The 26,450-nt window shown below is 49.2% G+C and overlaps 1 protein-coding gene across 1 annotated transcript in view; it reads right to left on the reverse strand.

The window, feature by feature from the left end:
• The window catches only part of efnb3b (ephrin-B3b), a 427,279-nt gene extending 403,194 nt beyond the window's left edge, over positions 1–24,085 (reverse strand). Inside the window, exon 1 of the mRNA XM_073049045.1 lies at positions 23,611–24,085. Within this exon, the coding sequence (XP_072905146.1) occupies positions 23,611–23,729 (119 nt within the window). The 5' untranslated portion in view covers positions 23,730–24,085. The remainder of the gene's footprint in view (positions 1–23,610) is intronic.
• Positions 24,086–26,450: the final 2,365 nt, after the last annotated feature.

The following is a 26,450-nucleotide window of genomic DNA, read 5'->3' on the forward strand; positions in this document are numbered from 1 at the left end:
CCACAGATGCGCTCAGGCAGGAGTCGAGGTGTTTGAGCAGACAGCGTGGCCGCCTCCAAAGCAAGGCTACATTCCTAGAAGAGCTCAAATCACCCTGGAAACTGTTAGAAAGGTGATGCTATTTATCCCCCTGCCCACCCCACCCCTCAATCTGTACACATCTGATGGGTATCACAGTTACACCCAGAGCCACTCAACAGTGCCCTTAGTTAGAACGCAAACTCCTATGAGAATGGAACTATATTACCGATGGGAGATCATTCAGGATTACCTCGGAGCTGGGTCAACAAATTGGGAACTCAGGGCCAAGTATTATCAGTCTGTGAAGACTTGTTGCAGTGTTTTGGCCTGTAACATCAACAGTTCCTGTCCTCGCCCCGCTGAGTTCCTCCAGCAGACCATGTGAGATCTCTAGATTCCAGCGTCTGTGGTCTGTGGTGTCTCAGAGACTACCGATGGGAGGCACAGTGGCCAATACAAGGCTGTTACAGCGCCAACAGTCGGGATTTGTTTCCCATTCTGTCAGTAAAGAGTTCCATTACTGCATGGGTTTCTCCCAGATGCTTCAGTTTCCTGTCACAGTCCAAAGACGTACAGAGAGAGTTGGTAAGTTGTGTGCAGGCTATAATGGCACCAGAAGTATTGTAACACTTGCAAGCTGCACCCAGCACATCCTCAGTACTCAGACTGTGGGTTTCAATGTACCTGTGACAAATAAAGCTAATCTTTAATATCTGATATCCAGGATCAGAGATTATGTCTAATTCCACCCTCGCACACCTGTCTCCTCGATTCCCTCACTGATCAAACATCTCTCAACCTCTAATGTCCTAGCAGCTCTGGGAACAAAGCTCCAAACGCCCTCCATCACGACAGAAGAAACTAAGGCTTTATAAGGCATTGCTCAGACCAGGCTTGGACTTTTGTGAACAGTTTTTGGCCCCTTTTAAGAAATGACGTTTTAGCAGCATTGGAGAGGATCCAGAGGAGATTCACAAGAATAGCCCTGGGAATGAAAGGGTTAGTGTACGAGGAATGTTTAATGTTTGATGGCTCTGGGCCTGTGTTCACTGGAGTTTAAAACAATGGGAGGGGGTGAAATCTCATTGAAGCCTATCAAATATTGAAAGGCCAAGATAGAGTGGACGTGGAGAGGATGTTTCCAACAGTGGTAGAGTCTAGAACCAGAGGGTAGAGCCTCAGAATACAAGGACATCCTTTTAGAACGGAGATGAGGAGGAATTTCTTCAGCCAGAGGGTGATGAATCTGTGGAAATGATCGTCATGAATGGGTGTGGTGGCCATCAGGCAGATTTAATACAGACGTTTAAATAGGCGTCAAATGTAATGGGGAAAAGATAGGAGAAAGGGATCAAGAGGGAAAATTAATCAGCTATGATGGAATGGCAGAGCAGACTTGATGGGCAACTCTGCTCCTATATTTTATGGTCTAAGAACAAATGAAGGAGCAGGATGTGGCCATTTGGCCCATTGAGCTTGCCCTACCCTTCAGCAAGATCATAGTTGATCTTCTACCCCAACATCGTCCAGAAACCCAACCTGTTCTGTGCTCAGTCTCTGACTGGACCCTTACCACCTCCTGACAGAGATTCATCACCCTCTGCTCTCAGAGAGCTTCACATTTCAGATCCCAATCCCTTATTCTAAACAAGTGCCCCCAGTTCTGGACCCACAAATTCACTTTCAAGTACCCTTTACAACTCATTTTCTCAGTTTTTTTATTATTTGGACAATTTGTTTTTTTGTACACTGGCAACACATTTTGCAGTTTTGGTTTTTGTATAGTTTTTCATAAATGCTATTGTTACACTCAGTGGCCACTTTATTAGGTGCATCTGCTCGCTAATGCAGAGATATCTAATCAGCCAATCACATAGCAGCAACTCAATACATAAAAGCACGCAGACATAAGATCTAAGTGACTTTGACCATGGAATGATTGTTGGTGCCAGACAGGGTGGTTTGAAACTGCTGGTTCCCTGGGATTTTCACAGACAGCAGTGTTTAGAGCTTACAGAGAATAGTGCGAAAAGGACTACAAACATCCAGTGACTGGCAGTTCTGTGGATGAAAACACCTTATTAATGAGAGAGGTCAGAGAATGTCCAGACTGGTTCAAGCTAACAGGAAGGTGACAGCGATTGAAATAATCACAAGTTACAACAGTGGAGTGCAGAAGAGAATCTCGTAATGAGCAACATTGAACCTTGAAGTGGATGGCCGACAGCAGCAGAAGACAGGAAATCTACCCAGTGGCCACTTTATTAGGTACAGGAAGTTCCTAATAAATTGGCCTCTGAGGGCATTTCTTTATCAACCCAGGGTTGATAAGGCCCTGGCTTGTGTCCCAGCAACACTGGTCCAGGGTGATTCTTCTTGATCCATGGTCATCTGGAGGCTCCCTCAGCAGCCTCTGTGACAGTCCTGATGGCACTTTTCTGTGAAGCCCCCATAATGCCAAGGAGAGTGTGGGTTCTGCACAGTGATCAGCCAGCAAAACCTCTACATCCCACCTCTACAGGCTCACATCATGTCCTCCACCCCGGCTCTGGCACTGCTCGACTCTTAACTGGTATTTGGCTTTCTTGCGTTCAAATGCCTCCTCAGTCTGAGGGTTGTAAATTCAGCCTGCTCCATCATGAGCACTAGCCTCTCTGCATTAAGGTCATTGCCTAAAGCTATTACTTCAGGAAGGCAGCATCCATTATTAACAACCCTCACCATCCAAGACATGCCCTCTCCTCATTACCACCATCAGGCTGCAGGAGCCTGAAGACACACATTCAACGGTTCAGGAACAGCTTCTTCCCCTATACCATCAGACTTCTGAATGGACATTGAACACATTATCACGCGTGTATATACACACACGCATATACGCACACACACACACTCTTACTGTAATTTACTGTAATGTTGTATTGCACTGTACTGTTACTGCAAAACAATGATTTTCATGACATATGTCATTGATAATAAACCTGATCCTCATTCCACCTGACTTGCTGAGGTCCTCCAGCACTTTGTGTGCATTGCTCAAGATTGCCACTATCTGCGGAATCTTGCATTTAGGAAATATTTTATCTCTCCACAGAAATGAATGAGCTCCCGCTTCCACACTGGACTCTCACAGTTCAGTGTTCCCACTCCCTGACAAGCCTGATTACACCCTTATCACTATTTATATTCCTGCTTTAATCGGTGTCATCGGGATTACTTTTGAAGCATTTAAGATTAACTATATCTGTCACACTTACATCGAAATTCGTCGTTTGTGTCAACAACCACCACAGTCCAAGGATGTGCTGGGAGCAGCCAAGTGTCACCGCGCTTCTGTAGCCAACTTAGCATGCCACAACTCACAGACCCTAACCGTACGGCGGGAGTTACAGCACCCAGAGGAAACCCGAGTGGCTCAACCCCTCAACCATCAGGCTCTTGAACAAAAGATAATTGCACTCATCTATTGAGATGGTCTCAGTTTAAGGACTCTTTACCGTGTTATTTTATGCTCTCATTATTTATTGCCGTCTATTTATATTTGCATTTTGTTGGCTTTATGCCCTCGCTCTGTCGTTTACCCTGTTTACAGTTACCGTCCTATAGATTTGCTGAGTATGCCCGCGGGAAATAGAATCTCAGGGTTGTACGAGGTGACAGGTATGTACTCTGATAATAAATTTTATTTTGAACTTCTAGTCACAGAGGACGTACAAACTCCTTACAGTGGTGAGAATTGAATCCCAAACTTACCGCTTCCGCCATAAGGCGTTACACTATTGTACCGTGGTCCCATTGACCAAATCATTTCTACAGTTAGGGGATAGTTGAGGCTCAAGCAATCAATCCTGCTGAACTCACTAAACAAAACCTGACTGCCTGTTAAGATGATGCATATTCCTGCTGTTTTTGACCCATTCAGGAACTCTCCATACAAATCAGAAACAGCTTTATTACTTTTCACATATGCTGTGAAATTTGTTGTTTTGTGGCAGCAGTGCTATGAAATACACTACCACTCCCGGCTACATTTGCTCTGGCCTCACTTGGTAACCTCCTGTGTGGGCCAGCTCAGTAAGCCCTCTGAAAATCCAAACACACCATGTCCACGGGACCTCTGGTGAGCTACCCTCCAGAAACCAAGCCTTCAGTTTTAGCTCACGACCAAAGGTGACACAGAGCACTTGGCAAACACATTGCTCACACACAAACATTGCCGTATCATTCTGCTGTCATTACACTGAGTGCGGGTGCTGGTACATTCTCATAATGTGTCCTACACCGAGCTAGGATTGACTCAACGGTGTCTTTCCCGACTTACGTGGGGAAGTGTATACACTTTTAGTTACATCAAATTCCCTGTATGTGTCCTCATACTTGGTGATAGTAAAGGATTCTGATTCTGATATTGTATTTGATGTAGCTAGTTCTGTTTATTTTGTAATAAGATTGTGGGATGCATCATATTCTGATTCATGTGCAATCTTAACTTTGTGGGTAATTGAAAGATGGTAGGTCATAGTACCCAATAAGAAGGAAATCATTGTCCTCAGTGAGGGAGAGAGAGAAGGGCTGCCAGGAGTTAACGTGGGCCAGAATAGCATGGAGATAGTTACTGTCTTTTCTGGCAGATAACTTCTTTTTGTAAAAGGTAGTCACTATTTCACTATTTTCACTCATTCTTGTAAGTTTGATTTTTGAACGCACCTAATAAAGTGCTTAGTGACTCCAGCCATTTTCCCTTTGGTCCTAGCCCACATATTTAAGGGTCCAGCCAATCAGTCAGAATTGCAAAGTGATCTATGTGCATAGGGGTACAGGTACATAGCTCCCTCAAACTGGAGGCAAATGTAGACAGGGCTTTAAATCGAGCAGGAAGGTGAGGTTGGCAGGTCACGTTACAACCGTCCAAGATAGTAAAACCACAAAAGTTCAAGTTTAATTGTCATTCAACCATACACGAATACAGCCAAACAAAACAGGACCTAGGTGCCAAACACAGTGCTAACAGCCAGAGACAGTACAAGACACACAAGGTATCTGTAATCATACACTCACACAAATGTATAACATGTATATTTATATTTTCTGACAGGCATGTCTTGCAAATTGATGGTGGATGGGTGTTGTCAGCAAAAACAAGCTCTCAGCGGCCTGCAGACGAACACACTCATGCAATCCAGTTTCTCTCTCATCAAGCGAATGCTGGCAGGAAAGGCCAGCCGCCAATCCAGCTAGGATGTCTCACCTCACCACCTCCCCTCCCCTCCTGTATGGCTTCAACAGGCAAGCTCGCAGCACAAGGCCGAGTTCTCACTACAACCAAGGCCACACACTTCCCCTGTCATTGGTCTCACCAATAAACCTCTGAACCGGACTTGAGGAATTTTATATTACCAGTGGCCAACAGGATCTTGTGATTTCAAGAAAAGCACCCAAGACAATCTCTTGCTGTTGAATTACACAGCACATTGGTGCAACTCTGCCCTGTTTGGAGCGGGCAGCAATGCTGTCTGCACCGTCTGGCTCCTCCGCTATCCAGCAACTCTGCCCTGTTTGGAGCGGGCAGCAATGCTGTCTGCACCGTCTGGCTCCTCCGCTATCCAGCAACTCTGCCCTGTTTGGAGCGGGCAGCAATGCTGTCTGTACCAAGTCTGGCTCCTCCACTAACCAGCAACTCTCTGATGGGGCAGACCTGCAGTACTTGAAGTTCTTAATGTCCAACAATGTCTTAAAAAAGAATGTTTAAGAAAGACAAACAACTTTGGCTGGCCCCAGAGAGCTAACACCATCCAAGCACTTCGCCATCTTACTGCTAAATTCGGAGTGCCTGGTCACCGGGCTAGGAAGGGTGTTGTTAAGGTGGGAAGTGCACGAAGATTCACAATTCTGTTAATACATCCAAAAGGCTTGAGAGACTGCCTAGGCTGTGCCTATTTTCCCTGGAGGGATGGAGACTGAGCAGTATTACAATATAGGCTTGTAGAATCATGAGGGGCATAGAGGTCACTGCAACGTACAGCACAGAAAGAGGCCTCTCAACCCAATTCGAAACGTGAAAGATCAGTGTCTTTTTCCCAGAATGGGAGAGTCTGACACTAGAGGGCCAAATGGAGATGGGAGAGACTGAAACAAAATCTGGGGTGAGGGGCAACTTTTACCACACAAAGGGTGCTGAGCTCATGGAATGAGCTGCCGGAAGATTGACAATTCCAACATTGAAAGGATATTTGGGCAGATACAAGACTGGGAAAAATTCACTGGAATAAGGGCTAAACGCCAGCGTGGGTATGCTGGCAGGGATGAGCTGTGCCAAAGGGCCTCTTTTTGTGCTGTACTGGAGACAGAGAGAGAATAAGACAAGGGAGGAGAGGTGGGGGTGGGGGGAGAGAAACAGAGGGAGCCGGGGGGTGGGTGGGGGGAGGGAGCAGAGGGATCCGGGGGTGGGGGGAGAGGAAAAGAGAGAGTGGTGGGGAGGAAGAATCAGAGGGAGGTGGGGTGGGGGGAGAATCAGAGGGAGGAGGGGGATCCAGGGGTGGGTGGGGAGGGGAACAGAGGGAGGTGGGGGTGGGGGGGTAACAGAGGGATCCAGGGGTGAGTGGGGGGAGAAACAGAGGGATCCGGGGGTGGGCGGGGGGAAGAATCAGAGGGAGGTGGGGTGGGGGAGGGGAACAGAGGGAGGTGGGGGAGGGGAACAGAGGGAGGTGGGGGAGGGGAACAGAGGGAGGTGGGAGTGGGGAACAGAGGAACAGAGGGGTGGAGGGAAGAATCAGAGGGAGGTGGGGAGAATCAGAGGGTGGGAGTGGGGGGTAACAGAGGGATCCAGGGGTGAGTGGGGGGGGGGAGAATCAGAGGAGGGTGGGGGAGGGGAACAGAGAGCCAGGGGTGAGGGAGAGGAACAGAGGGGGTGGAGGGAAGAATCAGAGGGAGGTGGGTGGGGGGAGGGGAACAGAGGGAGGTGGGGGGGGAGAAGAATCAGAGGGGGGTGGGGGAGGGGAACAGAGAGCCAGGGGTGAGGGAGAGGAACAGAGGGGGTGGAGGGAAGAATCAGAGGGTGGGGTGGGGGGAGGGGAACAGAGGGAGGTGGGGGGGGAGAATCAGAGGGGGGTGGGGGAGGGGAACAGAGAGCCAGGGGTGAGGGAGAGGAACAGAGGGGGTGGAGGGAAGAATCAGAGGGAGGTGGGGTGGGGGAGGGGAACAGAGGGAGGTGGGGGGAAGAATCAGAGGGAGGTGGGGGTGGGGGGGTAACAGAGGGATCTGGGGGTGAGTAGGTGGAGAAACAGAGGGAGGTGGGGTGGGGGAGGGGAACAGAGGGATCCAGGGGTGAGGGAGAGGAACAGAGGGGGTGGAGGGAAGAATCAGAGGGAGGTGGGGTGGGGGGAGGGGAACAGAGGGGTGGAGGGAAGAATCAGAGGGAGGTGGGGTGGGGGGAGAATCAGAGGGAGGTGGGGGTGGGGGTAACAGAGGGATCCAGGGGTGAGTGGGGGGAGAAACAGAGGGATCCGGGGGTGGGTGGGGGGAAGAATCAGAGGGAGGTGGGGTGGGGGAGGGGAACAGAGAGAGCCAGGGGTGGGGGTGGGGAACAGAGGGGTGGAGGGAAGAATCAGAGGGAGGTGGGGGTGGGGGGGGTAACAGAGGGATCCGGGGGTGAGTGGGTGGAGAAACAGAGGGAGGTGGGTGGGGGAGGGGAACAGAGAGAGCCAGGGGTGAGGGAGAGGAACAGAGGGGGTGGAGGGAAGAATCAGAGGGAGGTGGGGTGGGGGGAGAATCAGAGGGAGGGAGGGGAAGGAGGGGCAGGCAGGTTGAACAAAGGGTTCCAGTCGCTGAAGAGAACGAGCGTTTCGGAGGGTGGTTTCCTTCGCACCGCACACACTCAGTAAGCGCTCACGTTCTGAAGCAGGGCTGGGGGAGGGGGACAAAATGTTGTGGGACACAGGGGAGAGAGTTGTGAAATATGATTTGAAGCCTGATTAGCAATTAACGTGATTAAGGCTGGGAACTTTTATTTCATGAGATCTGCTACACAATGAAACACAGAAGCAAATCGTTAGCTGAAGCGATTAGCCGAGCCTGGAACCGGTCCCCCAGGAAGACAATTGTCAGCTAATGGTGTTATTACACACTTGTACAGGGAATGCCGACACTCGCTTTAACCCTTTGTGGTCCAATGAAACTCCCACTGGTTTGCCAAGCACCTGAGCAACGATGGAGAGGTGAAATACACAGGTCGGGGGACACGGAAGGGCTGGGGGGGCAGTCCTTCACGCTGGACTGAGAGGGTGCTACACTCTGTCTGCCCCGATCTGTTCCGTCCTAATACCTGCAAAAATATGAATCTCAGGGTAGGAAATGTTGACATACACATACTTTGAACTCATTATAGGAGGGGTATGGAAGCTTCAGGAGGGTGCAGAGGAGATTCACCAGCATTCTGCCTGGATAACAGAGCACGTCTTGTGAAGAAGGGTTGAGTGAGCTGGAACTAAGGGGGACGAGAGGTGACTTGAGAGAGGTGTACAAGATGATAAGAGTCATAGGTAGAGTGGACAGAGGCTCCCCCCGCACACCCCCCACCCCAAGAGTGGCAATGGTTAAATAGGAGGAGGGATCATTTTAAGGTGATTGGATGAAAGCATAGGGGGAATATCAGGTGGGGGGTTTTTTGAACACAGAGTGCTGGATGTTTGGACCACACTGGATGGAGGCAGATACATTACGGACATTTAGGAGACTCTTAGATGAGCACATGATAGAACCATGGAGGGCTACGCAGGAGATAGAGTGCCCCCTAAGACACAAGCCCAACCAGTAGTACAGCTTTCCCTCCACAGCACATCCCAATAAGACTATACAACCAGAAAATAGAGGAGCACAATTAGACCATTTGGCCCATCGAGGCTGCTCTGCAATTTCATCATGGCCGGTCCATTTCCCTCTCAGCCCCAATCTCCTGCCTTGTTCCCATATCCCTTCATGCCCTGACTAATCAAGAATCTATCAACCTTTGCCTTAAATACAGCTTAAATCATTTTCAATGAGATATAACTATCTTAGATAGGTTTCAATGAGATCCCACCTCAATCTTCTGAATTCCAGTGAGTAGAGGCCCAGAGCCATCAAACACTCCTCATATGACAAGCCTTTCAATCCTGGACTTATTTGTGACCCTCCTCTGAACCCTTTCCATCCTTTCTTAGATAAGGAGCCCAAAATTGCTCACAATACTCCGTGATGCCTCACCAGTGCTTTATAAAGCCCCAGCATTACCCCCTTGTTTTTTATATTGTAAGCTTCAATGAGGAAGTCGGCAGAAACACCTTTCTCTGAAGAGCAGGGAACATGGATCTCACCCCCCTGGGGATAGTTGGGGTGAACAATGGGAAGTTACAATAAAAACTTGGAGTGCTGAATGGGGATACATGGCAAAGGGGGCAAGAATGAGGGGGCTGGGGAGGATAGTGTGGAACACAGAACAAAGGGGCAAGCAGCCATTTTCCAAGATACAGGTTAGATTTGTCCCACATAGATCAAAACAGAACAGAATGAGTCGGTCTGCATCAAATCAAATCAGCAAGGAATGTGCTGGGCAGCCCACAAGTTTCACCACACCAACATAGCACTAATCCTAACTCGTGCGTCTATGGACTGTGGAAGGAGACCAGACGGAGCATGCAAAGCAAACCCAACTGGAGACAGAGAGAATACATCAACTCCTTGCAGACTACAGAGGGAATTGAACCCATTGGCCTCAGGAATGACACAGCCTTCCTGCATGGGCCTACTCCATCACCCGTCCTCCAGCCCTACTACCACAGTTCCCATGGCAACCCCACCCCATCCCATCCCTCTCTGCTCCAAGCATCGCAAACTAAACCGGTTTGAAATGTTGTCAAGTCACCAAACACTGGCCTGTGTTCCTCTGGCTTAAATAATTTTTGTTTAGTAAATCCAACAGACAGGTAACCTGACACGCAGACAGCAGACAGACAGAGAGGGAGGGAGGGGGAACTCCCTTCAGACTTCATTAATATTAAAACAACACAGAATGAAGTGTTCAACTCACTGATCAATGGGAGTTTCCCTTTCAGTGACAACAGTCGACAGAAACATTGTCCCCTCAGCCTGGGGGAACAAGGTGTCAGGAGGAGGCTCAGACTGTAGCGCAGGGCCCAGAAGCTGGACTCATGGCTGAGTTGAAGGAGCTCACTGCCGCTGCAGGGTTTCAGACACGGGGAGGGGTGTAGGAGCAGGGGGGAGGTCACAGAGATGAGGGTGGTGTACTGACAGGAAGGGGTGGGTCACAGAAACGGGTAGGGGTGTAATGGAGGGGGGTGCCACAGACATGGGGAGGTGTGCAGGGGCAGTGCAGTTCACAAAGATGAGGGTGGTGTACTGGCAGGAGGGGGGTGGTCACAGAGACGGGGAGGACAATCACAGACAAGAGGGGGTGTAAGGGGTGGGTCAGAAATGAGGAGATGCAGGGGCAGGAGGGGTTACAGGGAGGGGAGGGGTGTCACAAAGACATGAAGGAGTATAGGGTTCAGAGGGGGTCACAGTGATAGGGAGTAGAAATTACAGAGATGGGGAGGGAAATTGCAGCCAGAAGGGGTTAGAGACGGGAAGGGGTGGAGTGGCTGAAGGGTACGTACCCTGTCTCACCCCTAGAGCCCCACAGCCCTTGAATGCCCATGAAATGACTGTGTCTCTGCAAAGGCTCCCTGCAGCTGAGGGATCACCTCTGTGGCGATGTAATCATTTTGAACAGACCACTGTGACTGCACAAAGTCCCATGCCGTCCCGTCCCTTCCTCTCCAACTCGGTCCCAGCCGGTCCTGATTAATTAAATTTCTCTCTCCTGGCAATTCAAGAGTTTCAGATATCTATCGTTCCGCTGTAGAACAACTATCTGCTGTCAAGTTAATTGCAGCCAAGAGATCAACATTAAATTAGAAGACACCGTTGTCAAGGCGACAGAGTGGGATGCACCGGGGCAAGTGTATCTGGTCCTGGGAACATGGGATACGGATGTACCAAGCTGACTGAGAAACTCAAAGCAATAGTCCAAGAGGCTATTCAGTCCATACAGCCTGTGCAAGCCCTATAAAATGTCTGCAATCAACCCCTGCTCTCTCTTTCCACAGTCAGACATATTTCTCCTCCCTGGAGAATCTGCCCCCAGTGCCTTTTCAGGTCACAGTTCCAGGAACAGACACAGATTGAATCTCCCTCTACTGTCCCATCACACACTCCCGAGGTCAGACACAGAGTGAAGCTCCCTCCACACCGTCCCATCACACACTCCCAGGATCAGACACAGAGTGAAACTCCCTCCGCTCCATCCCATCACACACTCCCGGGGTCAGACACAGAATGAAGCTCCCTCCACACTGTCCCATCATACAAACCCAGGGTCAGACACAGAGTGAATCTCCCTCCACACCGTCCCATCACACACCCCCGGGGTCAGACACAGAGTGAAACTCCCTCCACACCGTCCCATCACACACTCCCGGGGTCAGACACAGAGTGACCCTCCCTCCACACTGTCCCATCACACACTCCCGGGGTCAGACACAGAGTGACTCTCCCTCCACACCGTCCCATCACACACTCCTGGGGTCAGACACAGAGTGAATCTCCCTCCACACCGTCCCATCACACACTCCCGGGGTCAGACACAGAGTGAAGGCTCTCCTCCCTTCTAGGATGACCAATGCTCTCAGTACTTCACTAGGGAATGCCGCAGAGAAGGGGCACCCCATACACCCTGTGGGGTTAGCATTGAGGATGGGATTACTCCCCCTGCCCCAATTCTTTCCCCGGATCTCCAAACCCTTTCCCATTCCTGTGTTTCTGTACCCTTCTCATTCCCGGAATGTCCAACCACAACAACCAATGAAGTCCCCAGACACCAGGGCAGAACTTTCCCTTTGCAATCTCACCCCACCTCCCTATCAAAGTGGCATCCCAACCTTCCCTCAATGTGATCCTCTCTAAGTGTCCCTGTGGACCCATCCCTCAGTTGTGAAGGGGTTAATCTGCATCTTAGCTGACAACTTAATGACACAGGTAATAGAAAGTTTCAGCATTTTTTGGCCCCAGAGGAGGGTCAAGAGGATGATCCCAGGAATGAAAGCTTTAAGACACGAGGAGCATTTGATGGTTCTGAGACTGTACTCACTGGAGTTTAGAAAGGGGGGGGGGGGGGGGGGCTAACTGAAACCCGTCAAATTTCGATAGAGAGGGGATGTGTAGAGAATGTTTCTTTAGTGGGGAGTCTAGAACCAGAGGGCACAGTCTCAGAATAGAAGAACGACCCTCAGAAGAGATGGGAGGCATTTCTTCAGCCAGAGGGTGGTGAATCTGTGGAATTCATTGCCGGCAATGTCTGGGGAGGCCAAGTTATTGGGTATATTTAAAGCTGAGGTTGACTGGTTCTTGATTGGTAAGAGTGTCAAAGGTTATGGGGAGAAGGATGGAACAGCAGAGTTAGTCGATGGACCAAATTGTCTGATGGTATAGTGATCGTACAGCTGAGAAATTCTGGAACCATGGCCAGTGGGGACAGAGGGCAATCAAGCCTTCCCGAGTTCCAAAAGACAGAGAGAATAGACAGGCATTGAAATACTGTGTGAGTGTCTGATATGGTCACATACCCTCACCACCCAGCCCCATGCTGAGCACTCTCACTCTCTGCAACTGACCTTTGGTGGTCAGGGTCAGGACCTTTATCATGGGTCTAATTGATGCCCAAGGATATAGTTATACGCTCACTCAGTTCAAGCAGGGTAGCAGACAGCCCCCGCCCCCAGACACCGACATGAATCCTCACATCTGCCTTCTTCTCTCCCCTCCTCTCTCCTGCATCGCCATCTCCAGCCCTCAAACCTATCCTTCCTGCTCCACTTCTCCCCTCCATCCCACATTAGCCCTCTTCTTCCCCCCCCCCACCGATTCATGTCCAAACCCTACCCTGACCTCCCTCCACACTGATTCCAGACCTCCCCCTTCTCAGGATCTCACACCAGACAATTACAACATCAGGTGCATCTGAAGCCACTGGAACCCGTCAACATTCTGCAACAAACAGACACTTGGCAGCGTCTGGCCAGAGACATTAACCCTGCTTCTCTCCCATGTGACGCTGAAGAGGGAAGTGCACTCCAAAAGTCAGAATGTAGCAGGAAGCATGGAGGGCATACTGTACCAAGAGCCGCTGCTGAGCATGGCGTTATCATGAAAGACAGGGAAGAGGAATGGACAATGCAAGATACTTCCACAACGCCTGGCAATCATCTCCCTCACTGGGAACCTGGCATGCCTGAATCCTCTCCATCCCCATTCCTCCTTTCTGATGACTATGCCTTAAAAGTTTTCAGGTCACATGTAGGCTGCCCCCTTCAGATTAACCCCTGCCAACTCTGAAGGGGCTAAGTTCCCCAAGAATGTTTAGAGAGAGTCAGAAAGAGGGATAGGATAGGTAGGGACACTTCTTTGATAACGAGGTGAAGTCAGAGCGCAAAAGGCAATGTCTGCCCTGGTGTCCAAGAACTCTGTTGGTCATTGGACAGTGAATGAGAGGGATTCAGAAACGACGAAACAGGAAAGGAAGGGGAGGGAGTGCTGTGTTGTTGGACAGATCAACAGGAAGTCATAGATTCCCTAAGCAATAGAAAGGAGGCATTTTAATGAACTCGGCCAGTTGGCTGTAGTTCCCACCATAAGACACGGGAGTAGAATTAGGCCATTCAGCCCATTGAGTTTGCTTGACCATTCAATCATGGCTGATTTACTTTCCCTCTCAACCCCATTCTTCTGCCTTTTCCTGTAACCTTTGATGCCTTGACTACTGAAGAATCTATCAACTTCTTGGCACCCAACACCTTGGCCTCCACAGCCATCTGTGGCAATAAATTCCACTGATACACCACCCCCTGGCCGAAGAAATTCCTCCACATGTTTTGCATACCAGTCAAGTAACCAGGGTGGGAAGCATCAGCACAGAATGTGTTACGGTAAGGAGGAGGGGGAGATGGACACCCAGCATGGCACTGTGACATTTCGTTCAGTCAGACTGTGTCACTCCACCTGTCTGTCGTGGAGGGGTTTGACCACCAGTCACTCAGACAGGAGTCCCTGTGGGAGGAAAGGGTCACTCCCAGATCAGACGATCCAGACTGCTTCATCACAAGAACTCTCTGACATTTCTCAACATCAACATCGACTTCAGAAAGTTGGGTGGAGCGCACATACAACAGGGTTGAGGTCGAGAGGTTCTAGAACTTCAAGTTCCTTGGTGTGAACGCCATTCCTGATCCAGTCACAGTGATTTCACAGCCAGGAAGGCTCACCAACACCTCAACTTCCTCAGGAGGCTAAAGCAGTTCCAATTTTTAAAATTGATACATCCTCCCTAAAGCTTCCACGTCCTTCCTATAATGAGGTGACAAGAACTGAACACAGTGCACCAAGTGTGGTCCAGGATTTTATAGAACTGTGTCATTACCTTGCGGCTCTTAAACTCAATTCCCCCAACCAATGGAGGCCAACACACCGTAGCCTTCTTAACAATGTTTATAGCTGCTTGTGGCAGCTTGCTGTGTACAGACCGTGAGCAAGATTCTCATTATAATAGTAATGTGAAGCATTCCCAAGCTGTGAAACTTTTGGTCTCAAGTCATGACAGAAACTTCTGCTATCTTCCAAAAATATACTTTTGATAAAATTTGCATATATAACACTGTATGTCATCATTGGGTATACTGGGCCAAGTAATGCAATAGTATGCAGGATTTATGTGTCATCCCAACACATCATTCTTCCGATAATTTCCATGAACAAGCTGCTTAGATTAGAGAGGAAGTTGGAAGTAATTTGGAAGACGTGTAGCTCGAGTGGTTGGTGGTTGGGTTGAGTTGAGTTGTTCTCCGAACTTGGCAATCCATTTGCAAATGTTCCATCACCATACGAGGAGACATCATCTCAGTGAGCTGTGCGTCCTCCACACGGCTGGCCTTTATTTACTTATCAATCAGCTTATTGGTCGTCATTTCGGAAACACAATTGTGATGTGGGGAGGATGTCTTATGGAGATAGGTTGACCAAGCTAGGATTTTTCTCTTTGGAGCACAGGCGGATGAGAATTACACAAGATGATAATTAGCATGGATCGAGTGGACATCCAGAGGCTTTCTCCCAGGCACCACAGAGTGGTGGATGTGTTGAACGAGCTGCCAGGGTGGGTGGTGGAGAAAGATTTTTTTATAGACATTTAATAAACTCTTAGATAGGGACAGATGATACCTAGAAGAATGGAGGGCCATGTGGAAGGGAAATGTTGGATTGACCTTAGAGCAGGTTGAAAGGTCGGTACAATATTGTGGATTGTAGGGCCTGAACTGTGCTGTAATTTCTATGAGGTTCTGCCCAAGTTATTGACTTTAGAAATGCTCAAAGTGAATGTTCTCAGACACTCTACTGAAGAGCATCTTCAGGCAAGAAAATTGGTAACTCATATCACCTTCCAAAGCAAGCTGCTCCCTCTCCACTGACCCTCCCACAGGGTAGCACTCCATCCGAATGGGCTCTCAGCATTCCTGCCCCTGCCTTCATCATGGTGGTCCCTCCACAGCGGGGGGGTGGTGGAGCTGGGGTAAGCAAGAACCTCTCTGCTCCTTCCACAGTTCCCCACTCCCCAGCATCAATACAAGGGACATTTCAGCACCGCACTGGGACTGAACATCTTGGTTCTGGAATTGACCCGTGACGTTGGTTTGGAGATGGAAGCTGCCTCGGCTGAGAAAGTCCTTCATGGATCAGCAGGATTCCCAGCTCGATGTAGGGAATCAACTCATGGATGTGAACTGCAATCCCCAAGATGAGGAGTGAACAAAATCGAAATCAGACATGTAGCACAGCGGTTCAATTCCTGCCACCATCTGTAAGGAGTTTGTACCACTCGCGATTTCTCCTGGTGCTCCGGTTTCCTCCCACGTCCCAAAGACATCGGGGTCAGGGTTAGTGAATTGTGGGCATAGTTTGTTGGTGCTGGAAGCATGGCGACACTTGTGGACTGCCCCCAACACAACTCTCATGGACGTGGTTTGATGCAAACAATGCTTTGCACTGTACATGTGACAAATAAAGCTAATCTTTAACTTGTAACAGCTAATTACATCTCAGCCTGGTATGGAAACACAATGCCCAAGAACGGAAAATCCTACCGAGATTACAGCTCAGTTCATTGCAGGCAAAGCCCTCCCCACCCCTGAGCACATTTCCTGCGATGACGCTCCACGTAAAGCAGCATTCAACATCAGTGACCCCTGCTCTCTTCTCGCTGCTGCCATCAAGAACGAGGTACAGGAGCCAGGTCCCACACCACCAGGTTCAAGAACAGTTACTACCCTACAACCATCAGAACCAGTGTGGATAACTTCACTCAGCTCAACCCTGAACTGTTTCCACAACCTATGGACTCACTGTCAAGGACTCCAACCCATTCTCAGTATTTTTTTTAATAAATATTTTGAAAAATTTGTTTATCAAAGCATAATTTCTGTTCTTTAGCACATGATCATAAAATCATAAGAAATAGGAGCAGAATTAGGCCATTTGGCCCATCGAGACGGCTCTGCCATTTCATCATGGCCGATCCATTTTCACTCTCAGCCCCAATACCTGGCCTTCTCCCTGTATCCTTTCATGCCCTGACTAATCAGATATCTATCAAACTCTGCCTTAAATATACCCAATAACGGCTCCACAGCTGCCTATGACAATGAATTCCACAGATGCACCGCTCTCTGGCTAAGAAATTTCCTCATCTGTTTCCCTCTATTCCGAAGCTGTTGTCTCTGGTCTACACTCCCCCACCATCGTCTCCACTCTATTGAGGGCTTTCAACATGAGAGTCTTAACAAGAACCACGCCCCCCCCATTATTCTGAATTCCAGTGGGTAATGATCCTCATATGACAAGTCTTTTAATACAAGAATCAATTTTCATGAACCTCCTTTGGACCCTCTCCAATGTCGGCACATCCTTTTCTTAGATGAGGGGCCAAAACTGCTCTCAACACTCCAAGTGAGGCCTCACCAGTGCCTTATAACAAACCATTGGCTGAAAAAGGATCTAGTACTTTTCCCAGTGTATATGACTCTTATCAGGCTTCCAGCCAGGTCCAGGTGTTGATTTTATCAACGTTTCAATGACAAACTTCACCATCTTCATCGGGGTGATGCCTAGGCATGTCTAGTCCAGTGGAATATATACTCAACTCCCGTCATCCACCCTCCTTATTGGTTAGTCCTGAACCATTCGGGTTTCTGCTGTCCCACCTTGTTTAAAATCATATTCCAGTTCTTAGAGTGAGACCTTTGTCTTTGTTAAAATTCTTATTCTCAAGTCTTACTTCAATGGCTTCCTTCACCAGACGGCCCCAAAAGCCATTGGCATGCCACAGTAGTTCTAACAATGAGGAACCTGTCACTACCGCCTGTCTTCCCTATAATTCCACAGATTCTGGAAGGATTGTCAGATGCTGATTAAATACCATCCACAAACTTGTAAGGAAGCTCAAATCCCAGCTGATGTGGGTCAAAGGTGACCTGGGACTCAGGGCGGCTGGTGTTTACAGGATTCCCAGTGTGTGCATTGGCCAGACGGGATGCAGGCTGGGAACTCGCATCCAGGAGCATAGGAAGTGATTGATTTGATACCAGTCCTAGCCGATTTGATAAGATGCAAAAAGCACATTTCACTGTACATTCCGATGTACAAATAAAGCTAAAGGTAAGCTGTCTAGGATCTAGACTCAAAGGTCAGTGAAGTCCAAAGTTGAATGTCTGACATCTAAGAGTCTGAGAATCAGGGGCTAAGGACTAAAGGCAGCCTGCTCTGGGACCGGAAGCCTGTCTGTATCAAAGTAAATTATCAGAGTACATATATGTCACCTTATACAACCCTGAGATTCATTTTCCTGCGGGCATTCTCAGCAAATCTATAGAATAATAACTATAACAAAATCAATGAAAGATCAACCAGGGTGCAAAAGACAACAAACCGTGCAAATGCAAATATATATAAATAGCAATAAATAATGAGAATCTGAGATAGAGTCCTTAAGGTGAGATCATTGGTTGTAGGGACATCTCCATGGATGGGCAAGTGAGTGTAGTTACCCTCTTTTGTTCCACTGCCTACAGTTGAGGGGTAGGAACTGGTCTTGAACCTGGTGGTGTGAGTCCTGAGGCTCTTGTGCTTTCTACCTGAATGTGTGGGCGAGTGGGTGGGTTGGAAGGGATGGGAAAGGGTCTTGTTTTACTGTTATGCTGAGCATTGTTGGTCAGCAATGTTGCCACTGGAATGCATAACAACACGAGGGCTGCCCAAGCAGATCCCTGTATTATGTTGGCAAATGACACATTTCCCTGTACATCTCAATATAGATGTGAAAAATAAATCTGAATCTGATTGTCAAGTATGAGCAAACGGTCAGAAAACTGCTCCCAACTCCCAAAAGTGATGAGGAAGCGTACGTGAGTGTGATACATCAGCCAGTTGAGTTGCAACAACAACTTTTCACTCAATGCCAGTAAGACCAAGAAATTGATTGTGGACTTCAAAAGGTGATGCCTCAATTCGGCAGCATCCATCATTAAGGAGCCACGTCGCCCAGGAAATGCCTCTGTTCATTACTATCATCAGAGAGGGAGTACGGGATCCTGAAGATACAACCTCCACGTTTTAGCAACAGCCTCTTCCCCTTGGCCATCAGGTTTCTGAACAGACAATGAAACGATGAACACAACCTCTCAAATTCTGCTCTTGTTTTGCATTGCTTATTTATTTTTTTATATATATATTTCTTGTTGTAACATACAGTAACAAATTACATGACTTGTGTCAGTGATGATAAACCTGATTCTGAAAAGGTATAACAAACATTTGATCCATCCTGTTCAACATAAACTTCCCAAAGGCAAAGCCCCAAATCTTTTCCACTGCTGAATGGCCCAGTCACGCCCCAGCTTTCCTGCCCTCTCAGTGAGACAGCACTGCCAATTCTTCTCTGTCAGCTCCTTAACATCTACCCGAGAACAGAACAGGCCCCAGTTTAACATCATGGTTTTCCTCACAATGTACTGTACTCTTAGTGCCACTCCCACCCAAATTCCCTCTAATTTCCCCCACCCCCAACAGCTGTGTGGACCAACCATTGTTCTGAGCAGGAAATTTTTACATGGCCTGAAAACTGCATGAGACTTTTTATAATATGCATACTTTGAAAATTGAAAAATCACAAACTTTTGATTTTATTTATTAATTGAAGAGTATAATAACACCATTTGTCTTTATGTATGTAGTTCTTCATAAATTCTATTGTACATCCTTATTTTCCTGTAAATGCCTGCAAGAAAGGGCTTTAATGCTTTGTAAACTTTTAAACTTAGTGTCAGCATTCAGCAGGCTGGTGGTTTATTAACAAAGAGCTACGGACTTCCATTCTGTGTTTATTGTTACAATTTGTAACCGTGTTGTGACTTGAAACTCTTAACAAATGTAAATATATTGAAGCTCTAAAATGTTTCAGGGTTGTGGTACATTTATTATTTAGAAAATTTAATGGATTATTTTCATTAACAATTAGTTACAGGATATTCCACAATTATATTAACATTATATAAAAGAAAATTTCAGATGCATAGCAGCAAAGGCTATGTGCGCGGGAGCATTTCAGTCACTGTGCGGCCACACACCCGTGCAGCTCAAAAGGAACAGTGCCCACCACCTGCACTCCACTCCCTCAGCCCTACCCACCCGCACTCCACTCCCTCAGACAGGAGAGTACTGTCTTGGTGCCACTCCTCACTGTAGTACAGCACTCCCTCAGCATGACATTGGTGTGCTGAACCACCTCTACTGTCACGTTTATTGTGTCTCAACCCCATTATCCCTTTAATCCCGTCCAATGACACAGCAGTGTAATCCTTCCCCCTCCACCCCCACAGCCCTGTGACGCCCCCTCCCTGACCAACTAAGAGCTCCAATCTATCTGGTAGATTCCAACTGCCCTCCCGGTATTGACAGCTTTTCTCAAGGGGTGGGCTATTGCTCACTCTGTGAGGAAGTGTTATGTTGCCATCCACAAACACAGAACGCTGGGCCAGGCAGCGTCGATGGAGAGAAATAAACAGTTGCATTTCAAGCTGAGACCCTTCATTAGGCCTGGCTCATCAGTTCATCCAGCATTTTTTGTGTGTTAGTTAAGGTTTTCCCCTCCCCGGAGTGAATCCCTGTCACCAGTGCAGACAGGGATGGGGACCCTGTTAATCATGCCAGACCCTCTGGAGCTGCCCTTCATCCTGAACTCTTGGCCAGACAGAATATTGCTAGCGAACACACGAAGAAAAGATACTTTTTATTTGCACAATTTGCCCTCTTTTGTACACTGTTTTTATGTAGTTCTTCATAAATTCTATTGTACACCTTTATTTTCTTGTAAATGCCTGCAAGGCGGCAGATCTCAAGGTCATACCTGGTGTGTACTTTAACTTTGCAGGTAATGATCTCCTGACCACTTAATACAGCGATTAAGGGGCCCCTGGGCCCCAGGTCTTCTAGGACGGAATCTACCAACCCTCAGGAGTGCATTTAACCTAACACAGAGCATCTGCCTGTGCTGACCACACAGGAGCTGCAGTGACAAGCCTCAGATGGTGGCACTGGGCTGAGCCTGCAACCAGGTGAAGGGTACTCGACGGGTACCCCTGCCGTAGGCACTGTGCCAGATAATGCCCCACCCTTTCCTACGCTGATGTCCGTTGATTTCATCCAGCCTCAGTCTCCCATTATCCGTGTTACCTCCCCCAGGAGAGACCCCTTGGAAGCCAGCCCTGGTCAAAGGGAACCTCACATCCAAATTCTCACCTCCGGACACTGCAGGGATTTTTTTTTTAAGTCACCCATTGGTTATGCCCCATCAGGAGATGTGAACTGCCATGTAATGCTGCACTTGGCTGAATAAATCCTGACTGGACAGTACCTGGGCCAAGCCACACTACCTCAGCACAGGACTGACTGCCACATCGATGGATCAGGAAGGGATGGTGAGGAATGGGCTGGTGGGGTTGTACTGTTGGGGTAGGAATGAGTTCTGGCAGGTAGGGAGAGGGGGAGGCTGGGGAATGGAATACAGGATTGAGTGTGGAAGGTGTTGGGTCATAATCACAAGGGATTCTGCAGAGGCTGAAAATGCAGAGTAACACACACAAAATGCTGGTGGAACACAGCAGGTCAGACAGCGTCTATGGAGAAGAATAAACAGTTTATGTATCAGGCTGAAATCCTCATCACCACTAAAAAGGTGGAATGGGAGATGATGTGACAAGCTGGAAAAAGAGAGGTGGGAGAGGTAAAGGGCTGAAGGAGGAACTTGGCCCCACCTATCACCTCCCCCAGTCTCTCACCTCATCCCCCTCACCTATCACCTCCCCCAGTCTCTCACCTCGTCCCCCTCACCTATCACCTCCCCCAGTCTCTCACCTCGTCCCCCTCACCTATCACCTCCCCCAGTCTCTCACCTCGTCCCCCTCACCTATCACCTCCCAGTCCCTCACCTCGTCCCCCTCACCTATCACCTCCCAGTACCTCACCTCGTCCCCCTCACCTATCACCTCCCCCAGTCCCTCACCTCGTCCCCCTCACCTATCACCTCCCAGTCCCTCACCTCATCCCCTCACCTATCACCTCCCCCAGTCTCTCACCTCGTCCCCCTCACCTATCACCTCCCAGTCCCTCACCTCGTCCCCCTCACCTATCACCTCCCCCAGTCTCTCACCTCGTCCCCCTCACCTATCACCTCCCAGTCCCTCACCTCGTCCCCCTCACCTATCACCTCCCAGTACCTCACCTCGTCCCCCTCACCTATCACCTCCCCCAGTCCCTCACCTCGTCCCCCTCACCTATCACCTCCCAGTCCCTTACCTCGTCCCCTCACCTATCACCTCCCCCAGTCTCTCACCTCGTCCCCCTCACCTATCACCTTCCAGTCCCTCACCTCGTCCCCCTCACCTATCACCTCCCCCAGTCTCTCACCTCGTCCCCCTCACCTATCACCTCCCAGTCCCTCACCTCGTCCCCCTCACCTATCACCTCCCCCAGTCTCTCACCTCGTCCCCCTCACCTATCACCTCCCAGTCCCTCACCTCGTCCCCCTCACCTATCACCTCCCAGTCCCTCACCTTGTCCCCCTCACCTATCACCTCCCAGTCTCTCACCTCGTCCCCCTCACCTATCACCTCCCAGTCCCTCACCTCGTCCCCCTCACCTATCACCTCCTAGTCCCTCACCTCGTCCCCCTCACCTCACCTATCACCTGCCAACTTGTACTCCTTCCCTCCCCAGCTTCTCATTCCGGCTTCAGCCCCCCTTCCTCTCTAGTCCTGATGCAGGATCTCCTGTTCATTGCCGCCTGACACGCTGGTGTGTGTGTGTGTGTGTATAATGGGTTGTGGGGTGGGGGATGGACAGCCTCCGAGTTGGATTGTGTGGGGGATGTAGTTATGGGGTGTGGATGGAACCAGGTGCTGAGACTCCTGAACTACCCCCCCCCCCAAAGATTAATATGGAGCCATGGGGAGGGGCCCCAAGCCAAGTGCAGAACCAGAAACTGGGGTAACAAATTAACAGCTGGCCGGGTGTGTTCACAGCTTCAGTGACTGAGACACTGTCAGAGACGGCGCAAGAAAATATGTTCACAATTCACAGTTGCAGAGAATAAAGTCCGAGAGATGCTCGGATGCACAGAGATCGAAAGATGCCTTAGACACAATGCAAGGGACAGGCACACACTCTGAGGGAGGGGAACACACTCAATTCAGAAACTCAGGTCGTAGACTCCGGATTAACACTCTTCGAATACACGCGCGAGCACACACAATCAAATACACAGACTCACTTCACACCATCAGTACACACACACACACACACGTTTATTGTAGCATCTTGTAAATATCAAGGACGCAGGGGAGAGTTGACTCGAGAGACTGCGATCAGCAGCTCTAATATAATCGCGTTTGTCAAAGTGCTTAAAGGCTTCAGACTGAGACCGTGAACTTGTTCCTCGGAGCCCTCCCTCCCTCCCTCCCTCCCTCCCCCGCACACACACACACAACCTATAATTGTAATAAACATTCATTAAAACCCCGACTGAAGGCTTGAGCCGACCAGCGAGTGTTTAGGTCCACCTTCCCCACACTCCGGTAGGTACCGCGGACTAGACACCGGAACCCTGCCCCAAACCCCGGCTTCTCCAGAGGCGGGAGACCCGAGCAGTTCCCGGCCTCTTCTGGAAGGAGGGAGGGAAAGGGGGAGTTCGCCACAGACCCGAACAAAACCGCCACTGAAGTCATCCGCGTAGTTTGAAGCAAGACAAACTCCCAAAGGAAAGACGGGTTTTGTTTTTGGATGGAGGGGGAGGGGGGAGGGGTTTTAAAACAGTGTAAATTCATTGAAACTACGACCAACTGCAAATCGATACCTCACCCCGAGAAGGCGGCGGGGTGGCCGGGAGGCTCGCTTACCCACCTTTCATTAAGCGAATTCCAGTAAATGGGCTCCATAATTTCAGCCGAAACCAGCCACAGTTCCAGCAGCAACAAAACTCGCAAATTACATCCATGCCGGACCCCCGCGGGCCACCACATCTTCCAGAGCGCGGCGATCGCCGAGTGCGAGGCAGGTCGGGCTCCGGCTGTGCCCGAGGCTCGCTGCCCGGAGCAACTTCGGCCGAGCAGAAGCTCCGATGCCAGGCTTGCCGCCGCTCCTCGGCGCTCCCTCGCGGACCTCGAGCACGGAAAGAGCGAAGCCGGTACGCCCCAACTTGCAGGGCAGCGGGGGAAAGTTGTTTCGGTTCGAGTGACCAGGGCAAGGGGGCTCCCGCATCGTCCGTCCACCTCTCCCCGCCGTCCTGCCTGCTGCCCCCTTCGCCTTCCCTCCCTCTATTTCGCTCTCTCCCCCTGTCTCCCTCCTCTCGCTCCCCCAGCCACCACACGCTCTTGTAGGTTCCTCTCTCCAGAAATATTGCATGGACTGAAAAACTCCGGGGAGGAGTCTGCAGACGCAACCCCATCTATCAAAGGTGAGTGGCACAGGGAGGCAACTTTTGTGTCGGCCAAAAAAAACTGGCATTTAAAGAACAATGGGAAAGAGTTCTCATCAGAAATAAATTCCCAGCGAAACTACACCGCCTCATTTTTCAGTGGTGTCAGAATTTGCATTTTGCGCTGCTATTGTTGCCATTTCCCTTTGTGTTTGGCCCAGTTTGCTTATTTCCATCGCGGCTGCGCTCTGGGGAAATTCATTGTACACGCAGAGCATCGCCACACACTTACGATCATACACAGACAAAACTACTCTCTCTCTCTCTCTCTCTCTCATACACACACACACAGCACTCCATACACACAGCACTCCATACACATACACACAGCACTCCATACACACACATACACACAGCACTCCATTCACACACACAGCACTCCATACACACACACAGCACTCCATACACACACACAGAGCACTCCATACACACAGATACACACAGCACTCCATACACATACACACAGCACTCCATACACACACATACACAAGCACTCCATTCACACACAGCACTCCATACACACACATACACAGAGCACTCCATACACACACATACACACAGCATTCCATACACACACACAGCACTCCATACACACACACAGCACTCCATACACACACATACACAGAGCACTCCATACACACACATACACACAGCATTCCATACACACACACAGCACTCCATACACACACACAGAACACTCCATACACACACATACACACAGCACTCCATACACACACACAGAACACTCCATACACACACACAGCACTCCATACACACACACAGAACACTCCATACACACACATACACACAGCACTCCATACACACACACAGAACACTCCATACACACAAACAGCACTCCATACACACACACAGAACACTCCATACACATACACACACTGCACTCCATACACACACACAGAACACTCCATACACACACATACATACAGCACTCCATACACACACACAGCACTCCATACACACACATACATACAGCACTCCATACACACACATACAGCACTCCATACACACACATACACACAGCACTCCATACACACACATACAGCACTCCATACACACACATACACACAGCACTCCATACACACACACAGAACACTCCATACACACACACACAGCACTCCATACACATACACAGAGCACTCCATACACACACATACACACAGCACTCCATTCACACACACAGCACTCCATACACACACACAGCACTCCATACACACACATACACACAGCACTCCATACACATACACACAGAGCACTCCATACACACACACAGCACTCCATACACACACATACAGCACTCCATACACACACACAGAGCACTCCATACACACACATACACACAGCACTCCATACACATACACACAGCACTCCATACACACACACAGCACTCCATACACACACATACACACAGCACTCCATACACATACACACAGCACTCCATACACATACACAGAGCACTCCATACACACACACACAGCACTCCATACACATACACACAGCACTCCATACACACACACAGCACTCCATTCACACACATACACACAGCACTCCATACACACACACACAGCACTCCATACACACACACACACAGCACTCCATACACACACACACAGCACTCCATACACATACACACAGCACTCCATACACACACAGCACACCATACACACACACAGCACTCCATACATACACACACACAGCACTCCATACATACACACACAGCACTCCATACATACACACAGCACTCCATACATACACACACACACAGCACTCCATACACACACACACAGCACTCCATACACACACAGCACTCCATACATACACACACAGCACACCATACATACACACAGCACTCCATACATACACACACAGCACTCCATACACACACACAGCACTCCATTCACATACACACAGCACTCCATTCACACACACACACACACACAGCACTCCATACACACGTATACCACTCCACACACCCACACCCATAACACTCTATATACATACACAAACACAGCACTCCATATACACAGACACAGCACTGTATACACACCCACACACAGCAGTGCATACACACACCACACTGCATATACACATACACTACTCCATACATACACACACACAGCACTCTGTACACACAAAGGGCGCCATAATTACACACAGACTCTGTCAAATAGACTTTCACTCACATACTGCCCCCACACATACAAAGACAAATCTGCACTTACACGAGTCTCTTCACACACACACCCCC

Source organism: Hemitrygon akajei, chromosome 6 (genome assembly GCF_048418815.1).
Source record: "Hemitrygon akajei chromosome 6, sHemAka1.3, whole genome shotgun sequence".
In the NCBI taxonomy this organism is placed as follows: domain Eukaryota; kingdom Metazoa; phylum Chordata; class Chondrichthyes; order Myliobatiformes; family Dasyatidae; genus Hemitrygon; species Hemitrygon akajei.